This window comes from Procambarus clarkii, chromosome 6 (genome assembly GCF_040958095.1).
Source record: "Procambarus clarkii isolate CNS0578487 chromosome 6, FALCON_Pclarkii_2.0, whole genome shotgun sequence".
NCBI lineage: Eukaryota > Metazoa > Arthropoda > Malacostraca > Decapoda > Cambaridae > Procambarus > Procambarus clarkii.
The window spans coordinates 39,875,648-39,897,777 of record NC_091155.1 but is presented as its reverse complement, the minus strand read 5'-3'; the positions used below and the strand labels follow the sequence as shown (position 1 = coordinate 39,897,777).

The 22,130-nt window shown below is 44.0% G+C and overlaps 1 protein-coding gene across 2 annotated transcripts in view; it reads left to right on the top strand.

Annotated features, from left to right (window-relative positions):
* The window catches only part of LOC123754121 (uncharacterized), a 75,080-nt gene that overhangs the window by 39,146 nt on the left and 13,804 nt on the right, over positions 1-22,130 (top strand). For both annotated transcript variants that reach the window (XM_045736317.2, XM_045736319.2), the window contains 3 exons: positions 607-719; positions 4,057-4,207; positions 18,522-18,637. In XM_045736317.2, coding sequence (XP_045592273.2) covers positions 607-719; positions 4,057-4,207; positions 18,522-18,637 — 380 coding nt within the window. The remainder of the gene's footprint in view (positions 1-606; positions 720-4,056; positions 4,208-18,521; positions 18,638-22,130) is intronic.

Here is a 22,130-nt window from a genome sequence, read left to right as displayed (position 1 = left end):
TGTTAACCAGAATAGGGGTCGGTTTTGTGGCGCTTACCTTTCTGGGTGCCTGTCCCAGTCGATGGCAGTTCTAGAATGCTCCAAATCACTTGTGCATTTCTATGGGCCATTGCTCCTCGTGCCTCTCTGAGGGGGCCAGGTTCTGGCTCGTGGTCCCCGGTAGGCCTAGAACTTGACCCACATCGACTGATGCAAAATAGTTAAGGTATCCATATCAGCCATGGATAAAATGAACAAATCCACAAGGGCCGTGGATTTGCATTCATTTGATGCATCACGTTATTGTGATCTCTGTGCGTGTGTGTCAGCCATGGATAGCTCCGCGGAGCCTCTGGGACTCGCCTAGAAAATGGCGTTTCATTACATTCAACACTGGCTTTTTATATATATATATATATATATATATCATTTGTTACTATGACTGGTCTGAAAGACCTCTGGTCTTACTATAACTTAAAATTGTTGCCAGTGTGTTTTCCAGGGGTTAGGGTGGTGGGTATCATATAGGTAAAGTGTGCACTTCCCAAGCCTTCCCTCATTGTTGGTACTGCTTGCCAATACTGTATTCAGTCCAGTATTTAAGGTATTACCTTGTTTCTCTACCAGGAGTGGTTGGCATAGGAGAGTGGAAGATTTGTCATCGTACCCAGGCAACACCTCTCAAGAACAAAGTGCACTGAAATTGCCTAAATCACAAGATAACACATCGCCTTCCAGAGGTTAGTTGCTAATATTCAATGAGGATAATTTGTTTGTTTTGTGTAAATGTGGAATATTGTGTGTATGGAAGAGTGAAGTGGAACCTTGAAAATCTTGGCTCTTAACACTTTCGCGCTCTCGGCGTTCAAAAAAAATCATACCCTAGATGCTCTCGGCGCTTCGCGCGCCTACGCGGTAAGACCGAAAAAGTGTACACTCTTTTGACTGTTCTGACAATATTTGAAGGCGCACGTATTTACATTTGGTATCACTGTGTTCGCAATAAAATTGTCTATAAGAACATATCTATAAAATGCCGCCAAAGCATAAGGATTATCAACACCAAATAAAAAACTATTCAGATCACTAGCCGAGAGCGCCAAACAGCAACAAAATGTTTCCACTCTCTTAATGGTTGCGAAGCCTACAGTTGTCCTACATCGCTAATTGTGGTATCATTGGAATCACAATAAAATTCTCTACACGGACATATGCATATAAATATAGATTCAATGTCGTAGCCCACCCAAAACAGTGTGGGAAGTGGCCGAAGTGTTACCCGCGGCGGCATATCGGCGAAACTCGCTTTGAAAAGTGTATATTCAATTCACTGTCCTGACATTATTTGTCGATGTATGTATTTCATTTTTGTACCAATGTGCTCGCAATAGAATGTTCTATAAGAACATAAGTATTAAAGGTCACATAAGGATGCGTTCGACCGGCAACATATATAAAAACTACGTCGATTATACTCGTCGTGTCAATAATACAATTGTTTTACCACGATGATTCACTGCCACGCCGTTCTCTTTAACCCTTAAACTGCGCATGGCGTATATATACGCCCTGAGTAACATGTCCCATGGTGCGCATGGCGTATATATACGCCATAGGGTGCCAGGCCTGATTCAAATGGCCCGCGGCTACACGGGGTTCACAGTAGCTTCCTCAGGGCTCTTGTAAACAGATGCCATTTAAAAAAAAAAATCGTGGGCAATATTCTCAAGTGTGAGAGGCACAGTACTGTTGGAGCAACCAAGGCTGGCGCACGCAGCATGAGCGAACAGCATTGATGTTCAGCTTGTGACCACAGCATCGCCGAAAAATGTCAAAATAAATATATAATTGTTATTATTTAGCAATGACAATATTACAGATGACCCATGACTGTGATATAAATAACCAGGGTTGTGATAATAGCAGGATTGTTGTAATAATTAGTGCTGTGGGAGGAGTGATGCTGAGAGACGGAGGGGGAGACAGCATCGTTTACTGACTGTGTGGCCACCTGTTATTGTTTGTATTCACCATACCAGGTCAGTGGTTCTCTATGGTGAACACAAATGTAGATACTTATATATAATGTGTGTATTAGTGTAATAACAGCAAAAGGATTATGCTGGGAGGAGCCATATGGGTGACGGAGGTGACGCCCGGTCCTCGACCAGGCCTCCACCCCCAGGAAGCAGCCCGTGACAGCTGACTAACACCCGGGTACCTATTTTACTGCTAGGTAACAGGGGCATAGGGTGAAAGAAACTCTGCCCAGTGTTTCTCGCCGGCGCCCGGGATCGAACCCGGGACCACAGGATCAGAAGTCCAGTGTGCTGTCCGCTCGGCCGACTGGTTGATCACCATATGGAAAAATAGATAACGGTATCAGTCTACAGGTATATAAATATTCATAAAAAAATTCATTTATTATGAATTCTTCATTTTCACTGACATTTGATAGAACAATCACTACAAACAATTTGGAATACAAATGCTACATATATGAGCATTATTGGATTCAATCAAGCAAAATCACATAATTTTCTCAACAAACTGATGCAAAATCACATAATTTTCTCAACAAACTGATGCAAAATCACATAATTTTCTCAACAAACTGACAAGAGAAGGGAACAGTTGGCGAGCCGTCGGTGGCAGGGGGAGGGATTTTAGCTTGTCGGCAGTAGAGGGGGTGGGGGGTTGAGTGATGGTCAGATCAAGCCATGGGCCAGACCATGCTTCAGGCCTTGGACCAGGCCTTGGACCCAGACCTTAACCAGACTCGGACAATGTTGACTGCGTAGAGGCCAGATAAGGCCTTGGGCTAGACCAGGCCTTGGACCCAGACCTTGACCAGAGTCAGACGATGTTGACTGCGTAGAGGCCAGACCAGGCCTGACCTCAGACCAGACCTTGGACCCAGACTTTGACCAGACTCGGACAATATTGACGGCTTAGAGGCCAGGCCAGGCCCTGGACCCAGATCTTGACCAGAGTCAGACGATATTGACTGCGTAGAGTCTAGCTGCCTCCTTAACTCCCTAATATATCCCCTCACCACTGACACCCCCATTTATTATGAATTCTTCATTTTGACTATGGAATATGGTAGAGCGACATGTTACAAGCCACAGAAATGATAAAACTTTCTCCTAATTTTGTCAAAAGCAGCAAGTGAGCTTAGTATCGAGGTAGGTACGTGGTGCAGCAGTCAGCTGACCCGACCTGGTGGACGAGTCTCCACTCGCCCTCCTTCTCTGATGCCTTTCCACCCTTCTAATACATCCCCCTCACCACTGACACCACCATTTATTATGAATTCTTCATTTTGACTATGGAATATGATAGAGTTGTGTGTTACAAACAACTGAAATGGTAACATTTTCTCAGCTTATTTGGTGAAAAGCAGACAGTTCACTCACTATCGAGGTGGAGCACGGCGGCGCCAGCCACGTGTTGACATTTAGATGATAACTCAGGCCAGAGCTCTCCACTGACACATTCTGCCTCCCCTGATGCCACTATTACTCCTTCTTCCCTGACAACTTCCACCACTGACAACCTGCCTCCCATGAGAATAACTGCCCCTAACAATAAACCCTAACTACTGACACCACTGTCCCCTGACAACAACTCACCAATGACCCCTGACACCATTTTATCATCCTTCAACCATTTCTCCCTAGAAACAATGTGTAAGCATAATAAAACACTGTATAACTGTTTACACTTTGGCGAACCATAGTTGACGACCGCCACCTCCGATGCACGGTCTCGGTGACCGCTTAGACGTACAATCCTTTCTATCGAACATGTGTATGTTCCACTGGACATTTAGTACCGAATTCAATTTGTTCGGATCTTCCGGGAATTCGCTAGAGCGGGGTTTGTTAGAGTGAAGATGCACTGTAGAGGATTGGTATAACTGAATTTGCTATTTTTGTCACTTTATGCTAGGAATCTGGATATTGATCCTATTTCTTCTGGCCTGATGCCTACCCACTCTTTAAATGTATGTAATAGTTAAGATATGAACTACAAGATGGAATAGAAAAAAATGGGCATATTTTTTTCTTTCAGACATATTAGATTCTGCATTAGAGAATGGCATTGTGGTACGCGAAAAATTTGACCCGAGTCATTTGACTTGCACAATTTGTGGGTCAACTTGTACCGGCGAAACACCTACAAGGCAACACCTTAAAGGTATCACTCATATGAAAAAATTAAGGTAAGATCAGTTGTGGAATATTCTTTTTATATGAATTTTATGTATATTTTTCCTATTTTTTCTTCCTTGAGAACAAGTGAAATTATTAAGACTCCAACTTGGTTACCTCCTAGGGCCAGATTGTTAAAGGTGCCATTGAAGTGAATCATGTACTGCCAGGACTGCTCTCTAATATGCACTAACACAGCCAGGATCTTTTTTTTTAATTGAATTTCTCTAATTCATTTTTTGTTAGGAAGATGCTGAATATTCAATCCAACTGGGTTTATTCATATGCTTTGTTTAATGGTGTTAAAATACAAAGAGTAAATCTTTTAAACTAGGCACTTGATAATGAGCAGTCCTCGGCCCTTTGTTATTTACTGTTCTGGTGCACAAACTTTAAGTTGACCAAACTAATATATCACTATTGAAAATACGTACTCTTATGCCACTCATTATACACCAACCTAATTATCACATAACGGTGTGTAATTGTCAAGTGTGAGACCTTCACATACCCTGGAGTCCCATTATTCCTTAAATTGCTGTTATGTTTATATGTTTATCTCCAAGCTAATGTTCTTATTGTCATAAGCTGATTTTAGTTACTATCACCTGGTTTTATATAATGATATAAATATGGTTATAGTACACACACAAATCACAATAGCGTGATGCATCAAATGAACACATCCACAAGGGCCGTGATGAGAGTACGAACCTACCCCGGACGTAGGTTCAAACTCTCATCACGGCAACTTGCAACAGAGGTGGTACCCTCTGTTGCAAGTGTAGGGACCCATAGCCTTGAAGAAGAAAATAAAGTGTGTTCAGAGAAGACCTTGTGGATCCTCATTGAACACTTTAATATTTTCTTCTCCTACCACCCCTATTCTTTTGTATACAGTGGTACCTTGGTTTAAGAGTTTAATCCGTTCCTGGAGACAGCTCGTATTCCGAAGCTAATTTTCCCATAAGAAATAATGGGAAATGAATTAATCCGTTCCTGACTACTCCAAAAACCCCACGTCAAACTAAATTTTATACCTAATTCATCTAAATAAACCTACAAAACTATGTTCAAGTTATTACTTACCTTACTGTTGAATGCTGTAGGCGTATGGAAGATGGTGAGGAGGGGGGAAGGAAAGGAGGAGTTACTGTTTGGAAGGGGAGTCCTCTTCCATTATAACATCAGGCAGTGAGGACCTTTCTGGTGTGCACTCCCTGGCACGTTTTGCCTGCATGCCACTAGGTCCTGGTTGTGGCTCACTGCTCAATTTTCTCACAACAAATCTGTCCATGGAAGGTTGTTTTTCCCTTCTTTGCAAGCTGTCTCTGTAGTAAGGCATCACATTGTCATTGAAAAGATTAAGACAATGGCCTACTACAGCTTTCTCTGGGTGAGTCTTTTCAATAAAAGTTTGCATCTCTTGACATTAAACTCGCCTTTCGACAAACTAACACACTTCGTAGTAATCTAGTTCACACTGCTCCTGCTTCTAATGCTGCTGGTGTCTACTCTATTTCCTGTTCATCTTGTCCTCTCCAATACTTTGGCGAAACTGGCCGTACACTGAATGACAGACTTAAAGAACACAAGAGAAGTGTTAAGTCTGCAGACACTAACAATGCTCTCTTCTGCCATGTGAGGGATTCTAATCATCCCATTGATTGGTCTTCCTCCAAAATAATCTTTCCTGCCTCTACTCTACACAGACGCCATCTTGTAGAATCGGCTCTTATACACAATGTACCCAACATGAACTTGAGTCCTGGCTTTGTTGCTGTGGACTCTTCACTTTCACAGTATATACTCAAATGCTCTAATCTTTCTAACAAACGTGACTTAACATAAGCTTACCCCTTCCATTTATCTTTTTTTTTTCTTCTTTCCTTTTCTTTCTCCTCCCTTTTTCTGTGCATTGTCTTCTCCTAAGCTCCCTTGCTATCCTCTTCTTATTCCTATTACCATCTCCTTCGGTAGTTATAATAGGAGCTGCCTCGTATGGGCCAATAGGCCTTCTGCAGTTCTCATTATTACTACTATCCCCTACACCTTACTTTCCTCCTCAGCTCTCTCTTGCCTATTTATTGCCTGTCCCTACCTGTCCTCATTACAATCGACTTGAGAATGGTCCAGGACGGACCGAAACGTCGTCGTCCCTTCAACTTCTAGTGTGTGGTCTGGTCAACATACTTCAGCCACGTTATTGTGACTCATTGCCTGCATTTGCATCTCTTCCCACATCTGACACCTTAATTTGTGCAGAAGGGACATTCGCTACTGCCTCATCCTCCTCCACTGGAGAAACATCCTCAGCTGGGTCATCTTGCTGTTCCTTTTGAAGGGCTTGGAGTTCTTCGGTGGTCAGTTCTTCGTTGTTCTTCCACCAACTCCTCAACATCATCACCATCCAATTCCAAGCCCATTTGCCGGCCCAGAGTAACAATTTCGTCAACAATAAGCGCATCATTTACAGGCTCAAACCCCTCAAAGTCTGCACTTTCTGCTGTTTGAAAACCCTTGGATTTTCAGAATGATACATTAGCAAGGGTTTAATTTTCAAATCGCCACTCGCATTTGAACACAGCACAAGCGTAAACCTATCTTTCGTAGGCTTATGTCCGGGCAAGGATTTTTCCTAAGTTTTCCTAAGGATTGCCTAAGTATGTCCTCTTAGGCAATCATTTCCAAAACAGTCCTGTTTCGTCACAATTAAACACTTGTTGCAGTAGGTATCCCTCAGCCTCTGCAAACTCTTTAAATTCCTCAATAAATCGTCCAGCCGCTGGTTTGTCTGAGCTGGCTGCCTTCCCATGCCTTGTAACACTATGGATACCACCTCTCCTCCTAAATTTTTCAAACCAGCCCCTGCTTGCCTTAAACTCTTTTCGTATCTGCATCACTCGTTGCAGGGGTATTCTTTACAAGGTCTTCGTGCAATACCCTGGCTTTCTCACAAATGATGGCCTCCGAAACACTATCACCCTATATCTCCTTGTCGTGTATCCAAATTAATAACAACTTTTCCACTTCTTCCAGTATTTGTGGTGTTTGTTTCGTGATTGTTCTTACGCGTTTTGCCACTTTAGCACTCATATTGTCCTTTTTCTTGCTGAGTATAGTGCATATTGTTGACGTGGCTTTGTTGTACTGCCTACAAAGTTCAATAACACGTGTGCCATTTTTATGCTTCCGAATAATCTCTTGTTTCTCCTCTATTGTCATCCTCACGTGAGCTTTCTTGCCTTGATCCTTACCACTGGCTTTCTTGGGACCCATGGTGAGATATATAATAACAACTTTTATGGTCAAATGACTAAAAATCCATCAGAACACAAAATTCGAGTGAAGAATTGACGTGGGATAGTCACTGGGCACGAGGCACTGGTAAACTGAGGGGTGAGGGGCGACGATCGCCGTACCACCACACACTAGGTCGGCCTGTACGTGTATCAACAAACTCGCCTTCCGAGGCACATTTTCCGAGCAAATCCTGCTCGTATTCCAAAAAACTCGTATTCAGGAACACTCGTATTCCAAGGTACCACTGTATATACATATTTATATGTATAAGTCAGAATCTATAGTTTGTAATCAATTGTTATATTATATATATATATATTAGTATATTTTGGTAGCAGTCTTTCTTGTAAACATGTTATTAAATATGACCGAAAAAGTAAGATTAATAATTCTAACACGAATTTTCTCAATATTTCTTATGTTTCTTTTCACTGTCGATGGTAATTGAAAAATCAATTTTCCAAAATTCATTTTTATTTCTAGTCTGACACTTGAACACATTTCGTAATAACTTATTACATTTTCAAAGACTTTAGTTTACACACACACAACTATAACCTGCAAACACTAAACACAGTTATACTATGCTATCATTTCAACAGCTTTTATCTTATCACCTCACCCAAATGCAGGTATATATGTTACTACAGTTTTGGATGAGGTGAACAAAACTTTCAACACAAGACAGAACACGGTTCATTGGGTATAAATTGGATAAATTAAAGGGAAGAATGGAAGTAACTGCAAAGGGCCTATTGACCCATATTTCTTGATGCTTCTATATTGGTGCGGAGTCTTGAAGTGGGTAGAATATAGTTGTGCATTAATTGGCTGTTGATTGCTGGTGTTGACTTCTTGATAGATATAGATATAGATCATAATAATAAATTAATGGTGGTGTTGGGAGGTGTTGGGTACAATAGTGATTACAGTACGATTTCTTTTGTAGCAGCAACTGTCCCACATTGCTCTTTTGTTGACTGGACCAATTGCAGTGTGTATGGAGCTAATGAGTTATTACTGGCTGAGTACCTCTCTTTTTGTATTAAATAGTAGCCACTGGTTTTTCCATTCTTATCATGTAATGTTTATACAGAAGACCAAAGGTCATACACAGGGGTTTAGTCATTTTCATTAGCTCCACCAGGTCTGTTTTATGCCCTTGTTGAAATCCGGTCATTTCTGTTACCTGGAGTCTAGTTATGTGAGTTAGATTAACTTGTATGTACTCTACTTTATAATGACCAGGAGTTTTACCTAAGTGATTGGTGACAATGTGGCTTTTGCCACATTGTTGGTTATCACTGTAACTTTGTCATCCTGCCTCTCTGAAATCCCAGATGTTTAATTAATGTAATGTTAGCCATGTGAATAAATAGTTGTAACTGTTAGCTGGAAGTTTTGTTCCTCCAATTAAGGGATTAGACTTTCATTCTCATTAGAGGTGTGGGGATCTAACTTAAGGGGGCCTCAGATTCCAATTTGCCCTAAAAACGCAACAAATGAAAACTCGTTCGATTTCAATCAAACTTTTTTGACAAGTTCTATATGAAAAGTGTTTCATCTGGTCCAAGTTTCAGCATCGTAGCATAAATAGGAAGGGAGAAAAAAAATATTGAAGTAGTTGTGAAAATTATGCCAAAATGGTCAAAATCGATTATCAATCAAAAGTGTCAACTGAAATCATAGCTACGACTCTTTGCTATCACAATAGTATATATTAAACAAATATTATAATTAGTTTAATTGAAAAAGAAAATTTAAGAAAAAAAACTTTTTTTTTTTTTTTTTTTTTTTTTTTTCGGGCGATTTGCATCAAACTTACACACCTGACTGTACGTAAGCCTATCTGTAAGGACGCCAATTTTGGAGAAAATGGGTTGATGTCAACTTCAGCCACAGATTTTAGAACCTTAGACTTCATTCATTTCTGTTTTTTTTTTTCAATTGACACAAACGTTTACAAAACTGATTCATTTTTTATTCAATTTACATGAAACTTACACAGTATATGTGGAGGGCATGTCTCTACATTGGAGAGTTTTCATTTTTCTCTAAGTTCATTTATTAATTTTATAATAGCAATAAACATGCCATATTTGCAAAAAACATTTTGGGAACTTTGAACATTTGTATTAGGAAAACTAAAGATGTTTTGGAAATTCTATATCTCAAGGTCCTTTATTATATGGTAATGTGTCAGAAAAGTGTCACAGAATAATTATATCTGAAACGTGTGTTCTGAAGTGTGGACTTGAAAATGTGTAAAAACGTTGAAAAAAAAACAAAAACAAAAAAAATCTCCCTTTCTATTTATGCTGCAGTACTGAAACTTGGGACAATTAAAGCACTTTTCATATACAACTAGTCAAATAATATTGGTTGACATTGAACAACTTTGACTCTGACAACCTGATGCCTCCTTAATTCTTTAATTGTAGAATATGATTCTGACTGAAACAAGCCATGTTACTTTTCTTGGGGAGCCCCCTGTGGCTCCCTGACGCTACTGTCTCCGGTGTAGGTGCCATTAATTGCAAAATTCTCTAGCCAACCAGGGACACGGTGCAAGAACCTGGTCCCCTCACCGAGGCGCAGGGAATTGTGACATTTCTATATTAAGTTATTTATGCCACCACTACCAAGAAGCACCCAGAAAGTCAGCAAGACAAAACAAACCACAGCTGGCTGCTTCCAAAAGTCCACTACTGTAATTGTTGTAACCGCTGATGTTCTTAGTGTTCTCTGATTGTGTCTGTGACACTCCACTCTTCACTGGTTAATTATGCATTTCCTAACATACTGTTCACTCCTGTTTGTTTGTTTGTTTGTTTTACTGTGCAAATTTGGGACCTGGGATTCCAGTATCTTTCATACATATGAGTGCATTCAGCCAAAGAAGGTGATTAAAGTGCTTTTTCAAGCCAAAGTTATAATTACATCACATATATTACATAAATGTAGCATTCTATAGAAACTTTTGGGTACAGATCCAGTATATCATTAAGTATACCTGGAGCATACCAGGAGAGGATTCTGGGAATTCTTCTACTCCCCAAGCCCGGCCTGAGGCCAGGCTCGACTTGTGATAACTTGGTCTAACAGGCTGTTGCTTGGAATGGCCCGCAGGCCTACATATCCACTGCAGCCTGGTTGCTCCGGCACTTCTTGCAAGAGTATTCAGAAAATATTTACAGAGCTCTACACATACCAACCCAAGGGATTGGAAGTCAGTCAGTCAATATGGGGGACTTGTTATAAAAAATAAGTGTTGAATGTAATGGATCACCAATTTCTGGGTTGTGCACTCGTGGCTTCCTGAAGTTAACATCTTTGATGTAGGTCCCATCAGTTGTGGAGTTCTTTGGCCTACCAGGGACACAGCACCAGAACCTGAACCCCTTTTAATATATAAACTCCACAGGGAACTATGGTATTTATATATTAAGTTACTCATTTATGCCACCACCAAGGGAAGTACCCAGAAAGTCAGCGAGACAAAACCAACCATAGCTGGCTGCTTGAGAAACCTGAAACTCGAAAACAGCCATAGAACTCTCCTAAACTATTTAAACAAACGATTGAAAATGTTATAACCCAGCACTTGCTTGTTCGCCCCACCTTACCCTTTTGTTTGGGAGGGATGAGGAGGGCAGGCCATGGCGAAGAGATGGCACTTGCACCGCCATCAATTCACCAGATGATGCAGAAGCCTGACTCCATGAGGGAGGGAGGGTATCTGGAAGCTATTGGGGCTCGCCCAAAATTTGACATTTTATTACTGTCAACGCTTGTTTTCTGGGGGAGACCCCTGGGGCTTCCTGAAGTTAAATACCCACATAGAAGGAAGAAAAATGCATTTTCCAGGGATGAGGGAGCACCACAGGCATCATAGTGAAGGTGAGACCGTCGACCTAGAAAACGGACTCAAAGCCACATGGGCACCAAGGCCCGGGGAACATTGACCAAAGTACCTATTTGACCTCCAGAACCCCTGTGCTCGATTTTCAGCCCAGGACATAGTAGCAAAGACAATTGAGAGAGCAGCATACTTACGGCTCTCAAGGATAAGAAGGCAGTCCGCAGGCTGGCTAGACTTGACAATGAAGACGACCTGAGAAAGATGAACCTTGGAACAGGAAACCCAAGGAAAAGGAATCAACCTGTGAGGCATCCACCACCTCAGAATCAGTGACACGAAGGTAAAGTTAGGTGAGAAGGTGGTGGAGGCCAAGACCGTCAGTAGTTTCAAAGCGTTATATGACAGAGTGCTGGGAAAACAGGACACCACGAGCGTAGCTCTCATCCTGTAACTACACTTAGGTAATTACAGACGCACGCTCGCTCTCACCATTCCCTTTGGAAAATTGAACCACAGGGGAGCTGTGGGGGGGGGGGAGTCAGAATGGAGCCGGAACAACAAGCCTCGAGGAAACCAAATCCCGAAACCCCGAAGAGGAAGCTAGTGACGCAGTAACCAGTGCAAGGACACCGGAGAACGAACCCAGCGAATGGGAGAGCACTGAAAGAGATCACTCCAAAGATACCAGAACAGCCTCTGAGCCAAACCCTGCCCAGCAGAAAACCAGCAGAGCAATGTTCAGGCTCCTGCACAGCTGCTTAAGCAATTGCAGAGTGACCCGATTTCCCTCGAAAATAGCTGAAGGCAGGACTGCAACACGAGCAAGGCCGCCGGAGGGAGAGAAATGGACGCAGTCCGAGAACCACACACTAGGCCTAGCCAAGTCCAAACCCGGGACAGAACAAACCGAGACTTCCACCATGGTACCAGGAAAACGAAGCCGGCAAGCTGAAAAAGAACCAAAACCCTAGCTAGCAGACACCAACCAGCCATCGTGGCAGGCAGCAAGACACCGGAACCTCAGATTGCACCCGATCAGGGGAAGAGGAACCGAACTCAAACAAAACCAGATCCAATACAGAGGTGTAAACTAGGTCTCGCAGGAGGTACACACCAAGGGCCTCCCGAACCTCTGCAGGGGTAAGCAGAGAGGCAGAAAACCTCCAAAAAGCCTTTTTTTTTATGTATTTACTGTACATATATAAAAATTTGCCTCGCGTCACAAACGGGATACCGAGATGAGTATACAGGGCAAGGTTGCTTAGGCACAAAATCGTTGCCAATAAAAATACAGTATAATGAAAATGAGTCAAATTGTTACCGAAAACCTTGTCACGAAAAACACAAAGTTGAAATCAAGCCGAATGACCAGTCTGTGAACCACAAGACTGAGGGAATACTACACAGAAGTACCACTATCTTGTACAGCAGACAAGACAGGCCCTGGAACACGGGAGATATGACCATCGCCCACAAATCCTCAGGGGAACGGACAGGGTACAAAGAGGTATGGATCAACTCGGTTGATACACTCATAATGGAACACGAGTGGAAGCTGAGTACCCAAAGGAGCCACAGACATATCAGAAAGAATTTTTTCAGTGGCAGAGTAGTAAGGTAATGGATTGTAAGAGGCAATGAGGTAGTGGAGGCTGATGCCTTACACAAGATCAAACGTAGAGATGAAAGAGCTCGAGAAGCTCACGAATGTGTACACCAATAAAATGACGGGCGAGAGACAGGCTCAAAGAGCCGAAGCGCAAACTCCACAACGACAACTAGAAGAGGACAACAAGATGAATACAAACTTACCAAAACTACTGACGACTCATTGGTAGAGCTGAGGGAAGCTCACCAATTCATGTACCTCCCCACCCATTTCATAGGAGACATAACCCACACCTGAGACATGTCATACATAAGGGAACGATCGACCGAGTTACCACTAAAAACAATGGTTCATTAACTAAATGAAAAGTGCCCCAAAAATTTGGAAAGGCATTATAAACTTTCAACTGCTCGGCAACCAAATGGCAAGGAATGGATGACAACAAACCATACCCACGGGATGGTGCACCACAACAGAGTGCGCTGCCCTGGCGGCCAGTCTTGGCAACTCAAAACATCACAACAAGAAATCCAAGTTTCACAACCTATAGCAATACTCGTGCCATAAGTATAAACAACGAAACTGCTGATCTGAGAGGAGGGAAGAGCAGGGGTACCAAAACCACATTAATTTTCAATAAAGTATGATGAAACACAAGAAAATAGTATTTTTATTTATTTTTTTTTTATTCAGAATAAAACATTTCAAGGAAAAGATGGATGTGTCAGACGCAAGGGTGCATAAATCATGCCGGCAAATACAGTAATATGAATTCATAAAGGAAAGGATGGGACAAAAAAAAAACTCCTGCAGCAACAACCCCTGTCCAACGGACACAACGGCCCAAGCAGGGTTAAAAGGAGCCCAAGAGCCCAAGTGAACTTTCCCAAGCCCCGGAAACCCCTGACAAAGGCCCCTGGGCAGAGCCCTCATCCAGGCCCACCACCTATAACGAAAAAAAGTCCAGGGAAAAGGCTTCCATGAAGGGAGTTTGCTGGGTCGATAGAGAAGCCCCAGCGGGAAATGGGCTCAACCACCTCTGCACCTGAATCGGAAGGGGGAGCCACCGGAGCCTTATCCCGAGCTAAACCCCGCCTTGACTCCGTAACCCTTGTATTTTTGGGAGCCGGAAGCTTGGGAGTGGGGGGGGGGGACAAGCAGGGCACACCATGCCCACCTAGATAAGAAACGTGGTTGCGGAAAGAACCAATGTTGAAGCGACCCACCCCCTCAAATCCTGGTCCCTAAAACCCAAGCTAAGCAGCTCTGGGGCCTCCAACTGGGCAACCAACCAGACCTGTTGCTAGGAGGAGAATCTAGCATGCAACAAGGCTGCTGCCTGTTACCCGAGATCATCAGATAAATGATAAGTAAATTGAAGCGCAAGTGAGAAACAAGTCCTGCAAGACTGGGTCGATGGTGTCCCCAACCCAACAGGCAGTATGGATGATCTTCTCCCCAAGGCAGAGGCGACAAACAACTTTCGACTTCGTACAGGGCGAGAGTGGATTCAGAAGAAGTATCTATGGAACCACCAAGCCCACAGGGGTTTTCCAGGGCCCATAGGGCAAATCAGGCCTATGGGAAACCCAGGCACTGGGGCCTACAAAGTCAGTAGAACTGTCAGATAGCAGGCCAACTGACCACCAGTAGCTGGTGTAAAACCTCAGGGGCAACAGAGGAGGACCATTATCACAACCTAGACTAGCCTAATAAGAAGCTAGGCAGACCTCCATTCACAAAAGGAATAAAATGCCAGAACTGAAAAACCATAACACCCCGAAGACACACAGCAAACAAACTGGCAGTCAGATAAAAATATCTGCCTCTGCATTGGAGGTAAAATAAAGTACAAAGTATAGTGTGTACCCAAAGGAAGTAACGCAAACTGTGTCAACCGCAGGTCGCAATTTTCACAAGATTGTGGTCTGTTTCCTCTCTCCTATCTATCTCTCTCCTATCTGGGTGCCAGCAATTATGACATACTATACTTTAAATGTAAAGTGCTCATAGGTCATTGCTCCCTGTGCCTCTGAGGGGGTACAGGTTCTGGCTCATAGTCCTCAGTAGGCAAATGGACTCCTGTGACTGACGACCTCAAACCAATATAGCACTATAGCAATTCGGATAGCTTCAGGAAACCGACTGGACTCTCCACAGAAACTCCAGTGTAGCCCTGTAGCAACAGGGCTACACCACCTTCCATTCTATTCACCCATATTTTTCCATAGTACTTAATATCGTCATGGGAACGTTTAAATTCCTATTGCACTTATGTTTAATTTCTGTTATTGCTATAATGTGTGATTGTTCTTTCACTCTATTTCTGTAAAGGTATATCTCTTTATTTGTAATTCTTTGTGCATTTACATTCATAACTTTCATTCTGTTCATAACAACTGGAATTTGTTTGTTTTTTTTCGAGGGGTAGTTGTTCCTGTTGCTGCATTTCCAGTTCTGGTGGAAGGGTTAAATGATGATCCAGTCACCAATCCAGCCCAAAGCCCCAAAGTACTTCCGTAGATATACGTCTCGCACTACCATGCTGCTTTCTTTAACAGTTTCTCTGTGGTGTCTACAGGGAAACCCCAGCCTTATTGTTAGTAACCATCTAACCACAAGTTGCCTGCCTCCTGTCCTGCCAGCCTATCTACCTGTTTTTCCTTGAGCAGCTGTGTGAGAGTCTGAACTTTGCCCTTCTGGTTTATCCATTGAGCAGGGTTTGGCTTCAGGGGCTTTTCTGGTTCCTTTGCGGCATCCCCTTTCACCTCTTAGTGATCGCTGGGTGCAGACTCTGGGCGCCCTGCACCGCTTGCTGGATCCCCAGCTGCTTCTTCGAGTTTTTGGGGGGTTCGTTTTCCTGGCAGCTTCCTCCAACCTCGCTTGATGTTTACATGGATGCCTTGGCTGCCGGTTGGAGCTTTGTGACCAGCACTTACCAGTTCGACCAAGATCATTGGGATCCTTCTCTTTGTTAGGCGTACAGTACGGTGCACGAGTTGTGTACTCGTGCACAGTGAGTACTGTACACGAGTGCCACACTAGCGGCTGTGTGGCACGTGCTGTGCAGAGTTCAGATTCCTCAGGCCTCGGTCATCCGACTCCACTCTGACTGTTTTGACATTGTTCATTGTCTCAATCAGGGGGATCTTTTCGGTCCTTTGCTTTTTGGGGGCTGGTCTCTTCAAGTGGCTCGTCTGCTGAATTTTTGGCTCTGTGCCGTTCACGTCCATGGAGTGTCCAGCATCCTGGCTGACAGTCTGTCTTGGTTCCTTCCTCTTTCCACGGAATGGACAGTTAATGCCGATTCCTTCCTCTGGCTTTGCCAAACTTATATTTATCACCATATGTATGGTTATCAGGTTTGTGTCTCGCCTGCGGTCTTGTCAATGACTATGAATTCTCTTGGCGGTCTTTTTGTCATTATCCTTTGGTTTCTGAGCGGGTTATTTTGTCCTTGGCTGTTTCTTGATCAGCGTCTTTTTGCCAAATACTGTCGCCTCTTATGCAATATTGGCAGAGCTGCTTCAGCTTGTGCTCGGGATTGATATCTTTAGCCCTGTTTTGCAAACTTTCTCGCTCTTTATTTTACCTCCAGCCTGCTCATTCACTGCCTAACCCTGCCTGGTCTCTGGACTGGGTTCTTTTCTCTTTTCTGCTCACTTTATGGTGTCCCCTTCAGTCTGTGATTTTTTCTTGAAGGCTGTTTTTTTGCTTTCTTTGACCTTTGGTTGTCACGTGGGTGAGCTTCATGCTTTTCACTGGCACTGAAGGTTTTGTTCTTTTGGCCCTGGTGGGTGCTTTGTGTGCAGCCTTCTGCTGCTTCTCTGACTAAGAATGAGTCAGGGGGGTCTCCGGAGGGGTCCTTTGGTCGTGAATGTTTGGTTGGTTTGCCTAGGGGTGCATCATGCGCTTTGTCTTTGTCCTTCATGCCACCAATTTGTGTTTTGGTGGACTCGTGAGTTGATCCAGGTTCCCAGTTCCAGGGCTCGTATTTCTCAGGTCATCTGTGGTGTAATTAAATCTAACCAGCCTGGACCCTCTCTTTTTTCAATCTTTGGCGGCTTTGTTTACAATTATTTAAGTTAATGAGCTCCAAAGCACGAGGAGGCTGTTTATAACAATAGCAACAGGTGATTGGGAAGTTTTCATGCTTGATAAACACTTTAATAAATGTAACCAAAGCTATCAAAGATTGAGGAAAGATGTACACATTGGTAAGTACTGTACTTGCATAACTACTTTATGATTCTGGGTCCTGCTGTCTACCTTCATGCCCATGATGTCCAGAAGTATGCTGCTTTGATGGCAATGTTTGCTAATGTCTTGGGCCGATATTCAGGTGTGGGCGTTTTGGAGGTGGAACAGGGTGTTGGCAGTCGGGTATCTTGTGAACGTTCCTAGTCCTCAGAGGCCTTATGTGGCTTTGATACTTGCGGTGCATGCTGCCTCTTCCATGGTAATGGCCCTGTTTTGTCCTCCATTGGCAGTTAGCTTCAGGGAGCCTCAATTGTCTCTCCCCAAAGAACCCAGCGTTGAATGTAATGAAATGCCAATTTTTCGGCGAAGCCTGGACGCTCAAAAAAGTAAAATGACGCATTTTCGGTGAAGTCTGGGTGCCTGACAGCTGGGTGGACAGCGCTTCAGATTCATAGTCCTGAGGTTCTGGGTTCGGTCCCTAGTGGAGGCGGAGACAAATGGGCAAAATGTTTCTTTCACCCTGATGCCCCTGTTACCTAGCAATAAATAGGTACCTGGGAGTTAGACAGCTGCTATGGGCTGCTTCCTCGGGGTGGAGGCCTGGTTAAGGACTGGGCCGCGGGGACACTTAAGCCCCGAAATCATCTCGAGATAACCGCAAGATAACCTCCCTGACACCACCCCTTCTCCATAGTCTGTGTGTTCCATCATCATAGAACTGAGGGTAGTGTGACCCGGCCTGCCTCTCTTCTTCCCCCAATCGAGGGGGAAATATGAGGCAAACTAGCTCATTACTAGTTTCACAAAATTTTTGTTGTTTGTGTTCATTGTTGAGGGAGTTATTTTGGCAGTTTTGAGCCCGAGGTATCTTTAATCATTTAGTAGTCTTTTGTTTTTCCAAACTTTCTAGGTGCTTTCCTGGTGATGGCAATTATGAGTAACTTTAAATGTAGTGTGTTCATATGCCACTGCTCCCTGCGCTTCTCTGAGGAGGCCAGGTTCTGGCTCGTGGTCCCTGGTAGGCAATAGAGCTCCACAACTGATGGCACCTAGTAGTTTGGCACAGAATTTGTGTGATAGTTTTAGGCTCCATGGCTCACTCAGAAATTGGCATTTATTTACATGCAATCCTATTTTTTTTCTGCATATAGTTTTGAGTTATTGATTGACAGGAATAATTTTATAATAGTTTGTCATACTGCATTTTAGTAATATTTGAACTTAATCTAAAATTTGTTTAGGTAATGATGAACATTATCATCACACGGTGGAATAATAATAATCACTTTTGTATGTTGGTCCTTCCCATAATGATGATGATGATATTTATTGTGAAATTTCTCCTTTACAGAGCAAAAGGGTATGCACATCAGTCTACTGCTTGTGCCACTCCTGCTAAAAATATAGCAAATTGGTGTGAGAAAAAGGATTGTACTTCAATAAGTCAAAGTTTCGATACATCTCAAGGTAAGGCTCATGTCAAAGAAAATAAATATTTGCTTTACAAGTACATTACTCTTCTTTTACTCATTATATTAGAGGTATGATCTAGTGGAGAGCTTCTAAACTTTTGCTCGCCGTGTCCTCCCCGAGTCTTCAGACCATTGACCTGTATCCTATTAATGATAGATATTGTGGGCAAACCAATCTGATGGAGACTCGTCTAACTGTGGCTCTTTCTCTTCCTTCAAATCAATTTTAGCCAGCCTTTCATGTGTACCCCTGTCATGAACCCCAATTTGTGAATCCCAGATCCAGAGGGCAGCTGCATCTTAAACAAAATTGTAAGGGTTAATCAGAAGGTGGTTGGAGAATCTTCACACCAATTGATTCATGGTACAATTGTCAAATTTGTGGGTATTGGAATTTAATCCTAGCAGGTGATGGGTAATGGGGATACAAATAGGAGAAAGTATACTGATTGCAGGGGGAAAAAAAAAAAAAAAGAGTTTATTAACCCTTGAGTGGCGCTAATTGTATATATACAATTTTGGTGTAACTGCCTTAAGATAACTTCAAGATATACCTCCTGCACGTAGCCCTTTTCATATACCTCCTGAAATTTACATGACCTTTCAGTTTTGGCATATTACATGACCTCTTTGGCACGTGAGGCTCCCCCCTCCCCTCCTCATCATTGGATGGGAAGCTGATGAGAGCGGAGGGTTAGTTAGATGAAGTTTTGCTTGTTAGTTTTCTTTGTTGGGCGAGTTCTTTTGATTTGAGGGTATTGGTCTCATTTTTCAAGCAGGCAGTACCAGGCAGTAATCTGTTTCGATTCGCCAACCTTTCTGGATGCCTTCCCTGGTCGATGGCTAGAGGACGAACTTTAAATGTAATGTATTCATGGGTCATTGCTCCAAGTGCCTCTCTGTTGGGGCCAGGTTCCAACTCCTGCTCAACAATGGGCATACAAGAACTTTGTGACTGATGACTTCTAGTAGCATGGCACTTAATCGGTATAGATATTTTCAGGGCGCCTCTGGGGCTCGCCCAGAAACTAGTGTATTATTATTTTTTTTTTTTTTGGAGATCTATACAAGAGTTGTTACATTCTTGTACAGCCACTAGTACGCGTAGCGTTTCGGGCAAGTCCTTAATCCTATGGTCCCTGGAATACGATCCCCTGCCGCGAAGAACCGTTTTTTCATCCAAGTACACATTTTACTGTTGCGTTAAACAGAGGCTGCAGTTAAGGAATTGCGCCCAGTAAATCCTCCCCGGCCAGGATACGAACCCATGACATAGCGCTCGCGGAACGCCAGGCGAGTGGCTTACCACTACACCATGGAGACTGCTCTTTTTTGTGTACTATAATGAACCACTGAGCTGGTATGATGTGTCCAAACAGCATAGTGACCACCAAGAGCCAAAGCTCAACCCCCGCAAGCACAACAATGTGAGTACACCAGCCCGCAGACGCCATCACCTCACACAGCAAGGATCCTTCTCCCAACATACTACGCACATTGCTAATTCTCGCCACAGTGCTGCTATTATCATAATCCTGGTCACTAAATCCTGTAACTGAAGAACTTTCCACGTGTTTATTTTGTAAAGGCACATGAACTGTCGTTTCCAGATGCTTACATTGACCAAACAATGGCAGTGTGCTGTGGCTGCCTGCCTAGTGCTGTGAACATCATGGCCAGCATTGTGTTCACTGATATCTGAACATTGTACACAGTCTTTATGACAGTCAGGCTCTTCTATGATACTATCATCGCAAAATAATAGCAGTTTCGTATATACAGTACAGTACAACATCGATTCAACGCACTATATGGGACCAACCCCAGTGCGTTGGATGCGTTGCAAGAGGTGACCTTCACGAGGCATTTGCGCCAGTGTCTCTTTTTCTTGTACACAATAAAAATGCATTGTCATATATATTATTACCCTACAACAACCCCCTCCCCTTCAGGCCCGTTGGCGTCGTGAGGGGGCTTGGTGGACGGCTGCCGGAGTGTGATGCTCCATTGGGCAGTCCTCTGTCCTTTTTTTTGGCCTTGCACTCCTGCTGCTGTCTTCTCCAATTGTGCCGGATCGCTTTTCCTTTTCCTTATGTTTCGTTTTTCTCCCCCCTCTTCTCCTATCTGCTTGTCGTTTCCTGCCGACCTTTTGCTTGTTTTGGATTATTTCTTTGGACTTCTTCTATTTTGACGCCCGGGTGCTTGAGGAGGCATACTCTTGCACCCGTAGAACTGTAGTACCCGACGTCTCGAGCGAGGGGAACCTTTTATTGTCAATCCCCCTTTCGTTGCTGAACCTGATCTCGACGGACTGACGGTTCTTAAGGTGGCGTTTGTGGGGCGTATACTCACGACGCACCCCTAGGGGGCCCCGGCATGATCGGCGATAGCTTCCTGTTGGGTGTCCTGCCTCTAATTGTGGCTCCATGGTGGGTTTGGGGGCACATTCGTGGATGAATTTGTTACTTTTCGTCTCTATGTCGTTGAATGTTTCCGTTGTACCCTCTCAGGCTCGTGGGGTGGGCGACCAAGCCCCCGAGTCGGCCTGTATTGGAAGACCAGGCTCTGTAGCTCCCGCTGCGTTGGGCCCCGACCTTGCTCCTCCTTTGACCGTCCTGTCTTCTTCCCCCAGCTCCCCTCCCTCCTCTGAGGTTGGGTCGAGCCTCCAGCCCCCGGTGGTGACCACTTCGTCCCCTGGTGTGGCTAAGTCTTTCGTTGTGACTACTGCGCCTTTTGACCCCTCTCTCTCTAGGGGTTCTCAACGCCGTTCGCGCCCCAACCGCACTCGCTCGATTCCTTCCCGTGCTGATGCGTATCAGGCCTTGTTTGGTCCTGCTTCATGGGCCAAATACTTTGATCTCCTCCCTCTTGATTCTGCGCCTCCTGACGATTTCTCCCTCCATCGGCATCTTGTAGATTCCGTGGATGCGTGTGTTACTTTCAACCCCACTCGTCTCGGTACACGTGTCGTTGCTGCTCCTTCTCAGGATGCGGCTTCCCGCTTGGCTGCCTTATCTTGCCTTGGCGAGATCCCTGTTCGGGTCTCCAAGAACGTTCAGATGAATTCCAGTGTTGGCACTATTCTCCTCCCACCCCATGTTGCAACCGGTGTTCGGAATCTGCAGGATTGCCACGATGATATTCGGCATATCCTTGATGCCCAAGGCCATTCTGTCCTCCAGGTTGACTCGTTTACTCGTCCCCCTCGTGGTCGTCGCCGTCAACCCCTTCGCGTTGTGAAGATCACCTTTGATGGTAGGACCCTTCCATCCTCTGTCATTCTTGCTGGTGCTAGGTGCTCTGTCCAGGAGTATATTCCTTCTCCTCGACTTTGTAATAAGTGCTGGAGGTTTGGGCATGGTGCCCTCCGCTGCTCTGGGACTGTCTCTCTCTGTCCTTTGTGTGGGAGTGAAGGTCACTCTAAGTCGGAGTGCACTTCTCCCCAAGCTCGCTGCCTCAACTGCGGTGAAGCCCATCCTACCTTCTCC